Source organism: Diadema antillarum, unplaced genomic scaffold, assembly GCF_040938485.1.
Source record: "Diadema antillarum isolate AM-2024a unplaced genomic scaffold, OU_Dant_1.0 seq00001876_RagTag, whole genome shotgun sequence".
In the NCBI taxonomy this organism is placed as follows: Eukaryota; Metazoa; Echinodermata; class Echinoidea; order Diadematoida; family Diadematidae; genus Diadema; species Diadema antillarum.
Window position 1 is genome coordinate 78,746 of NW_027272544.1, and position 19,215 is coordinate 97,960.

At 36.8% G+C, this 19,215-nt stretch overlaps 1 protein-coding gene across 1 annotated transcript in view; it reads right to left on the reverse strand.

Moving 5' to 3' along the window:
* Nucleotides 1-19,215, reverse strand: part of LOC139712925 (uncharacterized) — a gene marked incomplete at its 3' end in the record, with an annotated part of 92,296 nt that overhangs the window by 46,543 nt on the left and 26,538 nt on the right. Inside the window, exons 6-11 of the mRNA XM_071624705.1 lie at nt 12,011-12,124; nt 11,237-11,264; nt 10,721-10,782; nt 9,610-9,780; nt 8,841-8,936; nt 8,376-8,557 (exon numbers count right to left, since the gene is read on the reverse strand). Of these exons, the coding sequence (XP_071480806.1) occupies nt 8,376-8,557; nt 8,841-8,936; nt 9,610-9,780; nt 10,721-10,782; nt 11,237-11,264; nt 12,011-12,124 (653 nt within the window). The remainder of the gene's footprint in view (nt 1-8,375; nt 8,558-8,840; nt 8,937-9,609; nt 9,781-10,720; nt 10,783-11,236; nt 11,265-12,010; nt 12,125-19,215) is intronic.

Consider the following 19,215-nt stretch of genomic DNA (forward strand, 5'->3'; position numbering starts at 1 on the left):
CTTAAAAAAAGTATTTGCTTTCTAAACATACCAGTTAATTTTGTCTAATGAAAAAACCCGTCATGTTTCACTTGTCCTTGAGATTTTGTATAGTGTGTCCATAGACCTTTTCCATCCCTCTCCTTTTCCTTCTCTATTCTTCCCTGCTCCTCTTTCCTCGTTCTTCGTTGTCTAGTATCTGTCTGAGTGCATTTCCTCAAGTTCTGTTATTTCTGTGTTTTGTGTTGTTATTGTTGTCGTTATGTTTTTTGTGGCGCCGATTGCATATCTTCCTTTCCGTTCAATTTTCTTGGCATACCTGGCCCCATAGTGTCTGCGCCACAAATGTGATTATTGTTATATAGTTATATAATTATCTCAATCATAGACTGTAGTCACCAATCTTAAAGCATTTGAAATAGAATGACATTGGTAACGTATGTTACATGATGAAATTTACGCCTCATGAAAGAAATTATCACACCACAAAAATAAAGCAAAATTATGTGTTCATATTTTTAAACTACAAAATTGAATATTTGTCTCGTGGATTGGTATAAAAATGAAACCTGTTCTAACAACTTTAATTTTCCCGTTTTGTGATTGTCCAATTGTGCCGAAAAAGTGGTTTTGGGCCTGCTGTTCGAAGGAACCTCACTCATCTCACATTTGATATAATGTACATGTAATCACAACTGTAAATTTTGGAAATACATTATGTAGGATGAAATCGATGCTTACATCTTTATAGTATGATCTTCAGGAGACATTAAAAGATGGTATCAACGCAGTTTATCAGAAAAATCAAATGTGCATTGATCACGTCCCTGCGTTGATCTTGGGAAAGTGCTGTGACATTGAAAAGGCAGTCTCGCTCGGCAGAGTGTCTGCTGTGGAAAATCACTGTGAAACACATACACATACCATCCAGGGTTCTTCGGTGGGGGTGGGGGAGTGATGTTGTTTTTGTGTTTTTATCTTAATTCCTTAGTCGGGTTTCCTGGATTCCAGTCAGCTGCCACTGAGACCATTAGCACGGTACAGTTTATCCCTGTGCACTAACTAGGCATAATTATTCAATTCTCTTTCCACCTCCCTGATGGTATGGAATATACGTTGCCATGACTGCATCGATAACATTTTTTGGAGACTAAGATGGCGTTTTGTGTTATATCTACTTGGGACTGTGATAGAATCATAACTGAAAATACAGCTGTAGTTCCAGTTGAGGAGATGTGTGATACCATCGTCTTTACAGTTCGGCAAGTGTACCGGCCACGGGAAGGTAGGAGAACGAAATCCATTCAGTTGCCAAAACTGGGTTTTGAAATTGCGTTTGATCGTCTATAGAAGATGTTCTTACTCTTATATCATAGATACTGCAGATGGCTGTTTTCTCAGTCACAGAGTGATACGGTTTGATACTGGATGTGACTATTAAATACAGATTTAATAATTGATACATCATGAACATGATTTGAAAAGAAAAAATGGTTATACGTTCTTCTCAAGATATAAGTCACAACTGTATCTTGATACTCCGAATTCAACACGTTCTGAATGATGCCAGTTTTTGTTTTGTTTTTGCTTTTGATGTTGTTGACACCCTTGTTGCTTTTGCTGTGGGTGCTTGTGCTTGTGTGCGTACGTGAGTGTGGGGGACGATGTATTTTGTTTATTTTTATCTTTATTTTATTATTTGTTATCATCCTGCAGCGACTATGTGCACTTAGTGTAGTTTTCGATTTGTGCAAATTGTTAAACCCATCTTAGCGCGGGTTACTATACTTGGTGGATGTGAAGACTGTGTGTGGTATCTCCAAGGAGGTACTAGGCGAGCCTAGTACCTCCTTGGTATCTCCCCGGCTGGTACGTGACGCTGGTACGTGACGCTGCGACTTGTCCGGCCTGCATGTGGGTGTACAAGGCCACCCAGCTCACGGCGAGCGTGCAGCGCTCGCACGAGCCAGCAAAATCCGCAGAATTTCCAGTCATAAATCGGAACGACCGGCAATGAGAACAGAGATAACGATCGCAACGCTTCGTTGAGCCGCTGAATAGCCCTGAGAGGGTATTTCAGGTTTATCCCTCACAGGGTACTTGCTTGGACTGATAGTTATTCAATAAGTGTAGTAATATACCCCTGCGAAATAATTTTGCGTAAAACCTCCTTTTTTGTTAGAAAGTGACATCATTTTGATTAGAGAGTCACTTTTCTGTTATGTGTGTGTATCAGTTATGTTAAACATTGTTAAGTAAAACACTAAATCAAGCCGAATAAACCAAAATTTTAATAACCCATGAGATAACGACATTTTGAAATAAAAAGGCATATGATACATACACTTTGCGAATATGAAATCGAACACATAAGCAATACTATCCATTCGGCCAACTTCCTTATATCGAGCGTATATAACACATAATACTATGTTACATGACATTCAAAATGATCCCATCCTCTTTCTCAGGTTCCATTTCATCATATAATTATTTTCTTCATGTAAGGTAATTTTGTCTTGCTGGGGTTTTTTTTCTGGGGAAGAGGGGTAATCATCTGATCTTATGTATTTGGGTTCGTCATTTCATTCTTCTTTTTTTTTGTGAGGGGGAGGGTGAGCATGTCGATTTAATAATCTATTATTTTTGTTTCGTTTAATATTAGACGAGGGAATATCTGAGGTTATGGCCGGCCTCTCTGATAACAATATTATCGTCATTAGCAATACTGCAAAGGTTACGTTGTCATCATCGTCAACCTGTCAAGCCTTGCCATCATCAATGGTTGTGGATAAAATTAATAGGCCTAATCACTCTGCATATTAATTTAAGGGAAACAATGAAATCCATCGTCAGCCGGACTATAATATTCCCATTCGGGTCCAATCGCGCCTTAAATGGGGGTCGCTTCTGATCCCGATCGTAAAAGATATCGTATCTTATCTCAGCAGCCCGTATTGGTTCGCGGTATTCGTATTGGAACGTATCAGTACGTTGCTGCACGTGCCAGATCGGGGATCCTGATCGTAATGGTCATGTTAGATCGGTACCAATCGTGAACTCAATCAGGACAATCCTGTCGGATCGTATTTGAACGGCAGACCAGATCGTGACAGATCGTATCCCTTGAAATAGACCAATCGTGACCATATCGCATCCAAGCGTACCAACACGTATTGACTCGCATAACCTCGTATCCAAACGTGAAATTTCAGACGAGTTCAACAAATTTTCCACGATCAGTTACGAATGTCCAGTCGTGGCGTTCGCAATGGATCGCACGATAGTGGGAACCCCGCTAAAGCGGGGTTCCCACTATCACGATTGGCGCCACGATTGAAATCGTGGTCTTAATCGTGAAGGAATCGTGGTGATCTTATCAGATCTTGACGTCAGTCGTGGCAATCGCATTAATCGTAGAAAAATTTTGGACGGTTCAAAAATTTTCTACGATTAACACGATTAATTGTTGATCGAGATCATCGCATCAGGTTGTCTTGGATCATATCAAAACGCAGCAAATCTCATCTAATCGTACTTCTTAATCGTGTTGATCGGGATCGACTTTTTCACTTCCCTCCTACTTATATACATATATTCATTCTTCTTTTTTTATATTTGCCCTTATTTTGCTCCAAGATCGTACGTATTTTGTATTATGTATTTTCATACATATCATTATTATCACTATACATTGTTTTACCATAACACAGACGCACAAAAACGGAGTTCGCCGTAATCAATTTGGGGTAATTTTTTAACAAAAAAAAAAATAGCAAAACTATAATGACTGTGGTATGTCTGCACGTATTGACTAAGGTCAGTATAAAAATGAGAATGATTTCCTGAATCGTGCATGAGTGAGCACACATCAAGGGCAAATTTGATTACTTTTTATAACTATACTACAGTAATTGTTGTTGTTGGGTTGTTTGTTTGTTTGGGTTTTTTTTTTTGGGGGGGGGGGTAAAGTATTGTTTCTTGTGTATATAATTATCAATCGCTGTTGTTGTTTCATCATCCATCATTTGACCCCTTCACATCTATTGTAACAATTTTCATGTTTTCTTTTTTTTTGTGGTTTGGTTTTTAGAGGAAAATAGCTGTGTCTACTCTTATTAAACTGCAAAATCCATTTAGTTAAGGATTGTTGTCAGATGATGCAGCCAAGATCTAGCAGCCCATGTCAAGTGAGCATAAGAAAGAGTAGTTGTGTCTTCATTGAGTGAGCATGTACACTTTAAAGATGGAGCAAAAACTGCAAAACTGTACTTTTGAGATTGAATAGGGGAGGGCTGGCACAATGAATCCTAAAATAACACTATTGAAAGCAGAATGTTTCTCACACCCCACGAAAACTTTTGTGACTTTTGAAAAGTGACCATTGTCACTATTGTCATTTTTCACATAGAGGTTAGTTGATAAGACGTGTAACAATACCCCTGCGAAATAATTTTGCTTCAAACTTATTTTGTGTTAAAAAGTGATATTAGGGGAGTTACTTTTCTGTTGTGTGTATATCGGTTTTGTTAAACGTTGTTGAAAAAAATTATTTATCAAGCTAAACCCACCAAACTTTCAATACCCCATGAGATAACGACATTTTGAAATAGAAAGGCATATATACGTACTATGCGAATATGAAATCAAACACATAAACAATACTAAGTTCGGTCAACTTTCTTATACTGAGCCTATAACACATAATAATGTCAGCATTCAAAAAGATTCAATCCTCTCTTTAAGCTTCCATTTCATATTTTCTTCATGTGTTTCAAAGGAAGGCAAAACATTTGTCTTTATCTTTTTTCTTTTTTGTGGGGGGGGGGGGGGCAATGATTTGATCTTGCGTATGCAGTTGTTTTTTGTTTTTGTTTTTTTAAGGGGAGGGGGTGCTGAGGCCGAGCATGTCGATTCAATAATCTTTAGGTTGAATTAGAAAAGGGAATTTCTGACGTTGTGGCTGGCCTATATAGGCGCTGCTTTCTCTCTGATGATAACGTAATTGTCATTCGCAATATTGCAAAGGTCACGTTGTCGTCATCCTCAGTCAACCCTTGCCATCATCAATGGTTGTGGATAAATAGGCCTAATCACTCTTAAGAAGTTAGAGAAATAATGAAAGACATTGTCAGTCGGACTATAATATTCCCATTCGGGTCCAATCGCGCCTTAAATCGAGTCGCTTTTGATCCCGATCGTGAAAGATATCGTATCTTATCTCAACAGCCCGCATTGCTTCGCGGTATTCGTACTGGAACGTATCAGAACACAGCTGCACGCACCAGATCGGGGATCTCGATCGTAATGATCGTGTTAGATCGAAACCAATCGTAGACTCAATCGGGACAATCCTATCGGGTCATATTTAAATCGGAGACCACATCGTGACAGATCGTATTGCTTGAAATAGACCAATCGTGACCATATCGCATCCCAGCGAACCAACACGTATTGACTCGCATAACCTCGTATCCAAACGTGAAGTTTCAGACGAGTTGAACAAATTTTCCACGATCAGTTACGAATGTCCAATCGTGGCGTTCGCAATGGATCGCACGATAGTGGGAACCCCGCTTAAAACGGGAGACAGATCGTATTACTTGCAATAGACCAATCGTGACCATATCGCATCCAAGCGAACCAAGACGTATTGCCTCGCATAACCTCGTATCAAAACGTGAAAATTCAGACAAGTTCATCGAAACTTCCACGATCAGTTACGAATGTCCAATCGTGGCGTTCGCACTAGATCGTACGATAGTGGGAACCCCGCTTTAAGGTTGCACTCATTTTTTACTAATTCTCAAATTGGTTTTTGAGAGAAACGTAGGACTACTCATGCCCTTCTATATTTCGCTGATAGAGTTGCTCACGCAATTGGCAATCATTCTCATTTACAGCATGTGGCTTATCCGACCCCAAATCTGCATTAGAGAAGAATTTGCTATAAAACTGTATAATTGCACTTTTTTTCTCTATGTTTCGGTCATTGTTGTACCCGTGCTCCCCATCTTAATCTTTAACTCGATTTTAACTGGGACCTACGCTCAACAAGCTCGCTTTTAAGTAGGTTCCTTCATATTCTTTAGCATTCATTCACAGATTCCAAACTTCATAGATCGACCATTATATGTTTTATAATATTTGCAATATTTTATGTATGTCTCCAGCTTGATATCATGTACATCATTTAATTTTGTTATATTTGATGTATTTTTTCATCGAGAAATATGAAAATAAATCGAAATTGAAATTGAATTGAAAATTGAAATTTAATTAGTATTTTCTTGGACTTCTCCAAGGCCTTCGACAAAACTGATCACGATATTTTACTCCACAAAATATCACATTACGTTATACGTGGGAAGGCCTTGCAGTTGTTCAAGAGTTACTTAGGAAATAAAAGACAATGAGTTACAATCAAAGACAATTATTCAGTAATAAGATGAAGCTTACTAGGGCCACACGACTTTTATTTATTGTTTATATTAATGATTTTTGTCAGGCATCTGAAGTACTTTCCTTTATCCACTTTGCTTGACGATACCTACACGGGGGTCTCTCCTACCACCCACTGAGTTTGTATTCACAAAAAATTGCTAGTTTTCATCTAGCATGTCCATCAGAGGTCCTCCTAGACAGAGGGACTCTAAACGGGGTATACGGTAAGTCATGTCCACTGTACATCAGTTAAAGGTCGATTAGATGTTCTGAATGATATCTTATGGACGCTTTGCTGTAAATTCGAAACGATCTGTTATAATTATGTTGGTCGATCTAAGGAGGAGTCAAATGACTACTTAGTGCTTTGTGGACCAGAAATGCAGCTTTCAGAACTTGCAGAAAACCCGAAGTAACCTTCATTTGGACAAGGACCCCCCCCCCCAACTGTGAGTCAACTCACCGCAGAAATGGGGACCATTTCATGAAGGAACTTGTCGTATAAAATATCTGACAAGTCAATTATATCCGACAAGTTCAGAGAAATCAGCCAAACAGACTAAAGAATTTCTCAAAACTTGTCGGATTATTGACTTGTCAGATATTTTATCCGACAAATTCCTTCATGAAATGCCCCCCTGGTCATCGTTTGCAGACACTGTCTTCACTTCATGAACTGAGCGCTCCAACGAGATTTGCCACCAGTTAGCAGTTAGCACGTTGTGACCTCATTCAACCGCGAGGACTGTATCTGTGAGCACTTCGGGCGAATATTGTATAGTATAGAGGCCCAATCCCCTCTTATTGGATATAAAAGTGGAATCATAAATTATACTCTCCAAAAGAAATCGAGGAAAAATATTCACTCTTGAAGGAGTGAATACAAAAAGAGTGAATTTAAGAGCGAAATTGGAGTGCATTTCGAGTGAAAATGTTTATTTTCACTCATTTTGGAGTGGCCTCAGGGATTACTCGAAGATTTTCGAGTGATCCCTGACGTCACTCTCAAACAAGTGAAAATGAACATTTTCCCTCAAAATTCATTCCAATTTCACTGTAAATCCACTCTTTTTGGTATTCACTCCTTCAAGAGTAAAAAATTTCACTGGATTTTTTTTTTAGAGAGTAACATTCCTACCTCTGACTTTCATTTTTATAATTATTTATTTCATTTATCATGGTACAAGGAGAGCAAGCTGGTTGCTTCCATGCTCGACTTTGAATGAATCTCAACACCAAGAAGGTGATCAAAGTAATCCAATGTGTATCGCATCGTCTTTATCACTGCTTTAACGCCCACATATTTAATTGGTTTAAAGTTTTTGGGAGTTGTATCCATGTGGAAGAAGTTATGTATTCGGGGTGAGAATGAGCCACCCTGACAAGTGACTTTATTCTACACAAACCCCGCTATAAATGTTCATGTTAGGACACATACGAACCCACTTACATTATGTTTTTTTTTTCGAAAAATGAAATGAAATTTGAATTGACATGAATTAAATCGAATCGAATAGGGAAATAGAAAGTTAATCTACAGTGCACTACGTCCGGTGTGTATTCACATTTAAAAGAACCGATAAAATAAAGTTGGCTTTTCGCCAGTTGACGGACAAGTTGGTGAGCAAAAAAAAAAAAATAGATAAATAAATAAATGAATAAATCTGATCCAGTAAAGTATTTTTTTTTACTAGGCATTTCGTGACATTAGTAAGGAACAGTTAATTTTTTAGAAAAGGAACAGTTGTATGCAAATATGAGAGCTATAACATATAAAACTAGTCATAAGAAGCTACTTCCTCGTAATCTTAAATGTCAAAGCTCTTAGATTTCAAATCTAAATCAATGGCACATGTCCTCCATCTGTTTATTCATTTCGTAAACAATTTTTAGTTCTACATTACTTGCACCTATATAAAGTAGATCAAAATTGGTGTTTCTTGTGTAATTACCTTGTTGGACGCAAGAAATTCCATCCCTCTTGCTACCTGCCAGGCGAACTTCAGTAACTTAGACTCATCAAAGCGGGGTCTTGTTGGCTTGATGTTCCCGTATGGGGATTTTGAGGACTGGTTATTAAACTGTAGATAAGTCAGTAGTGTCCCACCGGAAAGAAATTCGTGTACGACGGCGCCTGTATGACATTACAGTATTTGTTTTCACAGAAGTCAATACAAAGGTTTTGAATATACTAGATACTTCAGCTGAATGAACAATTTTGGTTCTTCTTTTTTTTTCTTGAATATTATCAACATAATAATCTAAAGCATATAAAAGTCATTCAATAACTTGTTTCACTTTACTTAGAGACAAAAAATAACATATGTTTAAAATGTTTCCTTTGTCATTTTTGAAGAAACTACGCTTGGATCACACTATTTTTAATGTTTTTGTCGGAGTAAACTGATAATACTTACGATATTCTCCACAGTACCCAAGACACCTCACAATATTTTGATGGTTTGGGAGTTTTTGCAAATATTTCACCATCTGCAGAAGGTCTGGAACACTTTCTGTACAGCAGAAATGTAAGGTGAAATATTTTGATGTTTAGAAAGGCTGCATAACTAAGGAACGAAAAAATTATTATTCATATCTAAAATCATATATTTCCGTTACCCTACGATATGCTTCACCTAAAGAAATTGACTTTGTAAGTCAATGAAGGAAATATGATATTTTTGCCGTTACAAATTCCAACATTATTTCTTCAAAAACCGTTGTAAACGCACTTATTATGGTCATGTAACACACAAATCATTGTCACAAAAGTCTTCCTAATATTTGTATTATCTGTAATATATGTCTATACCATGAACTATATAATTTTCTATATACTTAGTCAGTGGTTACTTTATAATGCATTTGATATGTAGTACTACAGAATGTGTATTTCCCATTGTATTCTGCTTATTCTAAAGGTTTCAGGCATTTCAAACACATTTTTTTTTAATATTTCTGTTCCTTAAGTGTAATGACATTTTTTAATATTGCAAATGCTTAAGGTGACACCTGATCTAATCATCATGAACTGATGCTGTATCTCTTACAGGTATAGCGTCAAATTTTAATCAATGATTTGGACAATTGGCCTTTTTGTTAGATACAATGTACATGAATCAACAATTCCAAAATTAAAAAGAGTAAAATATCTGGTAAGTTTATGAAAACAGTTATAGTGATAACCTGTGATCTGCCTCAGGGCTACCGAAGCCACTCCCTGTTTTGTGCGGAGTTCACCCTTCCACACGTCTCCAAACTTCCCCAGGCCGATTGAACCAAGTCGAGAAAAAAACGCCAAGAATTCGGCTTCAATAGCAGCGTTGATTGGTGTAAGTGGTTGATATACAGTATTACCTGTCAAATTAAGGAAAAAAGAAAATCGGAAATAAAGATTTTTTGTTTGTTTTGCGTTTGGGACATCTCCCCCCCCCCCCACCAAAAAAAAGAAGAAAAAAGAAAGAAAGAAAGACCTCTAGTAAAGCGTTACACTATAACAACGCATAATTACAAGTTATTGGATGGTGATGAATGTCCAAACGATGCATACTATGCTACAAATATTAATCACACCCCCTTATGACGTCATCAAATACAGTAAAAACCTATCCTGTTTCTTGTTGAGCAGCTGTCCTGGCACTTCTCATCTGTGTTTAGAATAATGATGGTAATAACAGCTGGAAACAGCTATACCTACACACAGACGCACAAACACACACGCTCACACTCACATGTATACGCTGTATGATTCTTTTATAAATCCCAAGAACAATTAGACCAAGCGAAGGGAATAAACATCGACGCATTTTGTCTTAAATTGTATAATCTTAACTTTGTGATCATACACAAAACAAATGAAAATATTCACGAATATTATTTGCTAAAGTGATGGCTGTAAAGCCCGCCGCACACTATATGATCCGACCAGTCGTACGACCTTAAGACTGGAAGGGTGACGTCACAGTCTTGCCAGTTTCCAGTCGTACGACTGGGTCTTAGCGCCAGTCGTAGAGATTTGACATGTTGAATTTCTACGACCGGTCGTGGGCTTTCAGCCAATAAGGATACAGTAAAATGCAAGCGCACGCAGTGCGCACTGCGTGCGCTTTAATATTCATTTGTAAAATGTACTGAAGACAAAACAGTCGTAAGGTCTGATCGTACAGTGTGCGTTGGCAGGTCTTATGGTCCCAAGGTCGTATGGTTGTGAGTCGTGCAGTGTGCGGCGGGCTTAAGGCTCTTAGTTTTGTGCCATCAAATCAACAACGATATCGTGTATAGAAAGGTGAAATACAACCTTTGCCACCGCTTGCGATCATCTCATAAGCGCTGTTCTCATTGCCTTCAGGTACGCCTGTCCTATGGTAGAAACATTGGCAACATTAATGAGGTGTTTATTTCGAACATACACCATCCGAACGAAAGGACAACAAAAGCAACAACAACAACAAAAATGAAAGTGGAAACGTATGAATAACGACACGATTTTGGAATCATTATTTAAAGTCAAGACTGAACAAAAGTGTTCATTATGTAAAAGGCGAAAAAGACAACGTAGTAGTTTGTTTCCTCGTTTGTTTTGTGTTTGTGGGGGTGCGTGTGAGCTAGTTGGAGGGAGTCAGTGTGCAACATGAGCCCCTTATTTTGAAGAACCAAATACGTGTGAGTGTGTGAGTGTGTGTGTGTGTGTGGGGGGGGTCTTCATCGTCAAAAGTCCTCACCCCTCCCTCCTTCAGCAGTAACTGGAAGCTTTTGCTCTTCTTCTCACAAAGCGAAATACTGGGAAAAATAGGGTAATGTCAACTTTTCTTACCTTGCATGTTTTGCAGATATACTTTTGACTAAAAGAGAAAGAAGAGAACACAATTAGGTGCTTTATTGCATCTTTGTAGTACTTATTGTAAAAATATTGCGTTACTGTAATCAAATAATTTTTACTCCTGCAATTTTTGGTGTCATTAGGTAATTACGGAATGTTCAGGTAGACCATATTATACTCTGATTAAAATTTGTTCGACTTTTGAAATGTTCTCCCATGCCAATATCTATAGGTTGTTGTAATATCTAATCATTTTCTATTTAATTCCGAATACTTAAGTACAGGGAGAAAGAACGGAGTATGCATATACGTACGTCTACATACACACAAGTGATACATATTGTAGAGTATTACATCATTTTGCCATTATGCAACTTCTTTCCTTGTTTAATTTGTTTTACAAAGTGACCTCGTGTGTGCAATTTAAACAGTGCGTTTGAAAATATGAGACAGGCTAGACCCAGAACTGCCCCTACCCACACTTATCAATAATTGCCTCTTTAAAATGAAATATAAATAAACAAAATGAATTATGCATATGTATGTATATATATATATATATATATATATATATCATATATATATATATATATATATATATACGTATGTATATCTATACATAGATATGCATGTATAATGTATAAACGGAGATCATAGAGAATAATAATGAGGGTGTTATCACAATAATGATAACAATACTAACAATAATTAGTACTAATGATAATAACAATATGTGATAAATCTATATAACGAGCCATTCATACCAACCTTGACTTGAGGCTCTGTTCTGTTTATAGAATTGAAGAACATTTACTGCTACGGAAACAGCAAGCAGTACACCCATGATTGACAATGCAGCTACCATACCAGACAATTTTCCATCTAGATTACAAACATAATGATATAAAAACGACAACAGAAATAAGTGATGATAATGAGTTACCACCGTCATAAACCCTGAAGCTTTGAATGCACATTTCCTTTCTAAAAAAAAACAACAACAAGAAAAGCAAAATTGTAGCAATTTCTTTACGTTTGAAGGAAAATGATTGCTATTTTTTTTTTTAGTTTTGCACTAGGAATTAAGGTACATAAACAATTTTACAATCCGCGATATTCATGAACAAATACAACTCGAACATCCTCTTATCCTCATTCCACAACCTGTACACCGCATGTGAATTCCAGTGTCCACGCTTACCCAACTCGACTATCCAAAACTCATGTTTGCTCAGAAGTCAATTAAACACCAAGGACCAGATGTTAGGAACAATCTCACTGAGCAATTTAAAAAGGCCACAATTTAACTATATTCTTTTGAGGCACTTATGATTTTCTTTTGGTCGATATTATGATAGCCTTTGATACCACACGATTTTTTTTTAGTTAGCTTAGTAATAGATCATTTATACAGGCATATTAGGAGTCTAGTTACCTGTTGCATGAGTCTATTTCAAATTATACTCATGATCACATGAGAACTAATATTGCAAGAAGAGATGTTACAGACAATCACACGACTTATAAATACACAAAAACTCACTTTCGATACATGCCCAAATGTCAAATTAACAAATTGTACTTCACAGCACTAACCTCAGCGCAGTATGACAGTAAATATGTTATATTTAAAAAGATGATTTTAAAAACATATAACACGAACATCAGTTTTAGTTTTCCCCCTTTCTGTGAACTTCACAAATTATTACAATATTTTGGAGCTGATTATTGATTCTATGTAGACACGTTGATTATGTAGTTACGTAAGTCAAATTTAATTTCAAATTTTACCCCGAGGCCTCGATCCATGCCAAGCAGCTGCGTTTCTTTTATAGCAATATCTAGAAAAACAGAATTCCCAAATCAATTCATTTAAACACCTTCTATTTCTCTTTCTCTAAATTTGATTATTATAACGGCATAACATATTCTGAATGAAGTCAAGTATTACCTAGTTAATTTACATTTTTGTTTTCTTAATTTCCTTCTGAAATCTTTGTGGTATCAGGGGTCATCCTACAAGACCGACGCTCATGAGATACGGCCCACGAATCCTACAGCCCACGAGTTCGACACTTCTAGGCAAATAAAGCCCATGAGACCGTAGGTAATAACAGCCCACGAGTTCGAAAGATCAACGACACGGGATTTAATGTGTCGGTCTCGTGGACCTTGTTTGCTATAAAGTGTCGAATCATGGGCTGTGTGACTTGTGGGCTGTATAACTCGTAGGCTGTATGACTTGCGAGTGTCGGTCTCGTGACGTGCACCTGTGGTATTTCATCGTACACATCGAATACTGTTATGCTCATAATGTATGCATGTGTTTGAATTAATTCGTACGGCAGTATGCTAAGCCATGATGCGTCGTATAATGTTATTTTTAAAATGTATGTATTCTCTTATCGTGTGTGCCTTAAAAAAAGCAGGAATAAAACAAAACAAATGATTTACAAACAAACAAATCTGCAGAATGAATGGTAATCCATAATGGTGATCTTTACGTGGTCACGGTCATTGAACCAGATGGCAACGCCACGGAAAACACAGCGATGTCTGCGTAGCGCCTCTTTATCTAATCTGTTAAAACAACAGGGCAAAAACTGGCGCTATACAGTCATTCCTGTGTATAGGCCCACTGTACTGGCATTTATCTCGCATAGGATCAAATGCTTTCATATTAACTTTACATTTTGTGGTTTTGTAGGTAAATACCACTACGCAGTGTGGTTAAAGTCCAAGGCCTGTGCATGATCACATCAAAAGTCAGTCATGCATCTTGTTTCCTTTGGAAGACAAGTCGACAGTATAAGCAACGCACAGCAACGACATTCAGTTGAGTTACCAATATTCCGAAACTGAACGTTTGTTTGTTTGGTTTTTTTTTTCTTCTATAGCTGAAAACTCTATCATCTTCGACTTTGCACATGCTTACAAACCTCTCCGGAATCATTTCCCCAACGGACTTTACACTTGGTATTGGCACACAATGTGATCTGAATCTATGCTTCGTCGAGAAGTTAACCATGATTGCACAAGCTATCGAACCTGATAAGATATTTTGAGAGAGAACTTCCTGATGGAAGAATTGTGCAAACATTGTGGCAATTGCTTAGCTCTTCACTCGACATAATAGTGTCACTTTGGTTTGTAATTAATACACCACGAGGGATTTCCTTGTGGTAAATGTTTGGACTGAATCTTTGCTATAATCTCTTCCTGTGAAAAAAAAAAAAAAAACCATTGAGGGTGTACTTTATTAACGTACCCACAATAGGCCTACAATTGCACAGGTTTGATATCATTTTTTTAATGTGAAAGTGAGATTTGGAAAGAACTACAATTGATTTATAGCCTATTTGGGGCAAATTATTTGTATAGGGCCCCATTTCTCTCTCTTTCTCTTCTTCCGATCTTTAAAATAACAACATATAGCCTATTCCCGATTATGTTCGAATGATTTTATTAGAAGGGTCTGTGCATATCATTATTGCAATACGTTTCTAGTTATGTTATTACAAAAATGATCTGAAAAAGATAACTGCCTTGGATGTCAGATCGGTCAAATTTAAGTCATCTGTAATAAGTTTACCTTAGATTATGGTTTCTACAGGGAGCTTGTTTAATGAATGCAAAGAACGAGTCATTCATCACAAGCGTCTGTAAAGTACAAGCTGTTAAAAACAGCAACAATTCTAATGAACATTATCTTAATATCATTATCAACACTGTGATACAACATGAATTGTTCATTTACGTTTTATGGTAATTATTGTCTGCCTCTTGGGACTGACATAGTTGGGACACACTATAAACAACTGTAGTTTATTCGGGAAATAACAGGGAAAATCCCCCATAAATGAAGTAAGTTTCCCTTGAAAGACAGAGGGAAGGAGAGGGAGGGAGGGAGAGAGAGGGAGAAAGAGAAAGTGAAGGAGAGAGCGAGAGTAAACAAAAGGAACAATCAGTGCGTTCACGGTCTGGTACCTGTCGTGTTTATGCTGCTCACAAATCTTCGCTGCAGTCTCCACAAATTTACTATGTACGCTTATTTCAACGGTATATCTGTGAACGACTTGAGTGTAAATAAATGAATGAATAAATAAATGAATAAACATCGGAACTATATAATGGTGCCGTATCATGTATTTTTTCACTGTTTTCAATCTTTCATTACATTTTGTCTTTAGAGAATAACCTCTTTACAGCAACTGAACAAACGCAACTTCTTCGTCTAATTGAAATAAAAGAAAAAGTGAATTACGCGTTGGTGATGACCAATTTAACAAATTATCTTAACATTTTCTCCGCATGCTACAATATTGTAATTTCGTTTGATCTGCATGGTCTGAACTTTAAAAGAAAATCGAAGACAAACAATACTTTGAATCTATAAAACATATTTTTGTGCTCATACTCAGAATGCAGAGAAAATGATTATTACTGACACTGTAGCTCTTAACTTCCGAAATATACGAATAAACGTGTAACTACACTAATAGCAACACGATGGCCGCAATTTTGAGTTGGCCACTACTTGCAATGACTTGTCATTTACATAATCAGCGACACGAATAATAACTTCGAATTCTTTTCTACCTTTCCAGTCTGATAAAGAGCGTTGATAAAGAGCGTTATATAAGCCTCCAGAATTGTCATCGCTAACTTGCTTCTAAGATGTTATTTTAAACATATCATGACCTTGTATTTTACTTCGGCATCATTATGAGAATCTTTTCATCATTAATCAAAATGAGTTTGAAAAGGGTCTTACTTCATATCCATTATAAGTACAATGACATATGGAAACCCATATTAGCAGCCACAATCCTACCTGTTGGTAATTCTGAAGACATCGGTATTGACGTTTCCCCTCCAGTGGTTGGATCGAATGTTGTATGCCTACCAGCTAATTAGTGATGAGAATCCACATATAACCGGCAGGTTAAAGTGCTATGTATACGCTATTTGTTTATGCTAACAATGATATACTCTTGCACTTTGTGCCTGTACAATTCACACGAACACATACACTCATAACTATCATATTATATATATATATATATATAATATAACATTATATATACAAATATATATATGGGTGAGAATTTTGAACGATGTACAATTGCCCATTTTCGCACCTTATGACATTCTTTCCCTTAGAACACGCCAGGATGATCTAAGAAACCAGATTTTTTCATGTCATCTCAAAGATTGGTAAATTTCCTTTCAGGAAATATATGGTTTGGTTGACTTTTGCCTGATATTTTTCATTTGACAAGGACTTAAAGCGTAAAAATACGGTAAAAACGCTATTTTCACAATAATTTTTGTTTTTCAAAGTAATGATGTGCATATTTAAGCATACGTGGCATCTAATATCTGACCATGTTCTGGATCTGACATATCATGGGTATGAACGACAACATTATAAGAACTATATGAGCACGTATAAAATCACAGAGAACAATTGAAATATCAAAGTCCTAAACAGGCGAACGTCCGTGGTGCTTTTATTTCTATCGCTGCTGCAAATTCTACTTTGTTGTACCAACTGTAACGTGTACGAAAATTTGGTGTTCCACCTAATGAACATATCCTGCAAAAATTGTACGTCTGCTGGCTGTACATGGGACGTAATATTCTTTTATGCAAAATTATACTCAGTTTTCGTCACGGACGTGCTTCCGCTATTTTCTAATAAAGATCGTATCCCATTAAACGCTATTGGTGATATTGTTCTGAGTCGTAATCAACTAAGATCTAGCCACACGACAATATGTTTGTTTTGAGTTTCTGTCCATCCTTTGTCAAATAGGAGCCGAAATTATATTTTTAGACGAACCTCCGAGAAAAAAAAGAACGTCCGTGATGATTAAAACGTTTTCGAGTGGGACACCATCTTACTTTGATGACGAAGGTGCATTTTACCTTTGGCTCTCTAGCCGAGGAGCTGTATGTTATTTTTGGAGCGGACTGAGGCTTGTCCGCAGTTTTTGGACCATGCAATTCACCGAAAACCAAGCAAATAATTAATATTTTCTCTGAAAATTCACCTCCTGATCCCCCTCTGAGCAATACATATGTTGTAAAGATGTCAAATTTCTTATAATTTGCATTGACAATACCTTGTCAAATTTTTGACAGAGTTAGGAAGGCTAGGTACTCTCTGCCGATTAGTTATCCGTCCGGGAACATGACCCTATCAGTAGAACGAACGTCCGTGACAATTTCAGCGAACGTCCGTGACGTATGCAATCCCTTCGATAGGGATAACTTGTCCCAAAAGTGTCCTGTATTCTTTGAAACTTTTAGCTCCAATAGTCACAAATAAAGTTTTACAAAGTAAACAATGAGTTTAGGGCAGTAGTTTCAGAATTTTTAAGGCGTTATGTGATCATGATGAAGAAACAGTTGAAAATTTACTCACAATTTTACGCTTGTTTTCCCTCTAATTATACAAAAACAGCTAATCACTGAAAACAAAGTTGTAGGAAAATGGAATTTTGCGTAATCTGTAATTTCTGTGCATTTAAATTTCTTTCTAATGAGGATCTGGAGACAATTTGTACTGTTACAGGTTCTGAAAGTTTCGCTCACGGACGTTCTGTCCGAGAAAGGAAATTGCTGATAATTACAAATATATCACTGCACATAAAGTTAATGTTAGTTGAAAATATTACCAAATCACCGAGCCGCTCATACCCAAAAGTGAATAATGTTCAGCACTCAATTTACTTGTAATAACAAAAGGAAAACGTTTTGGTCACGGATGTTCGTTGGTAGAATAAGTCAATGGATTACATAGTAGGAGAAAGAGGATCAGTGCCACTTTTTAGTGACAGGTGCGCCAAGTGTTTATCTTTTGAGTATGGTAGCTGCCGTCTCACACAGAACACATCCAGTTTTGGTCTCCATAACGGACGTTCGCTGTAATTGTCATGATATTAAATGCCTTAATTCATTCTATTTTTCTCTTCATGACGATTTTCTCTCATTCCCTCAATAGCCTGGACATGCTGCGACCAAACAGAAAACAGAAACAAAACAAAACAAACCAAAATAAATCCGAAAAGTGCTACGTAATCACATGCAGGATAATGACGGAAGAAGTCTGTAATGGGCATGTGTTGAATAGAAAATGGAAAAGTTTCAAAAGGACGTGTAAGCAGTTGAATAAAAATGACTGAGAAACAGAGAAGGGATCGAGCTCCAACACACAGAGAAAAGAATTGCCAGTGCACTCCCGTCGTACCAAATTCCTCTGGAGAAGTTTTTGTTTGTTTGTTTACGTTTTTTATTCATCGAAATGCCGTCACAAGCGAACAAAAATAATGCAGTTTACAATTATTGTCGGATGAAAACAAACAAATCCTCCGCTTATCATCACATGGTTTTGTTTTATACTCATCAATGAAAAGCAATGTTCATTTGTAATTCTTTCCAAGATTTTTTTTTTCATTTTACATTTAAGAGACAGAGAGATCGTCAATTTTTTTGTGCTTTTGTGCTTACTTTGAAAACACATTTTAAAAAAAGTTATGATCAAGAATAGGTTTAAGGTTACACTTTGATACGTTCGCTCTTCCTAAGATTCGTTACTCCGATATCCAAAGGTTTGTTATTCCGAAAATGAAAAAAAAGTTTTTAGTTAATTAAGGAGGTTTGTTATTAAAAATTTTCTTATTCCGAAAGTTTGTTAGTTCGAAAAATAAATATTAATGATCATTATCTTTAGGTCCGTTCTTCTAAAAGTGGAAAGGGCCTGATATTCGTTAAGGTGAAAACGGTTATTATGAGGTTTTGAAATTTGGAGGATTTTAGTTGTTAACTTGTTTCCCCACATTTGGATAAGCGAACGTGATTTTTCATGTTCCGATTAATAAACCTTTCGATTAACCTTCGGAGATTCCTATCATTTACCGAATAAAAAAGCTTCATAATTATACGAACTCTATCAATTTTCGTATTGA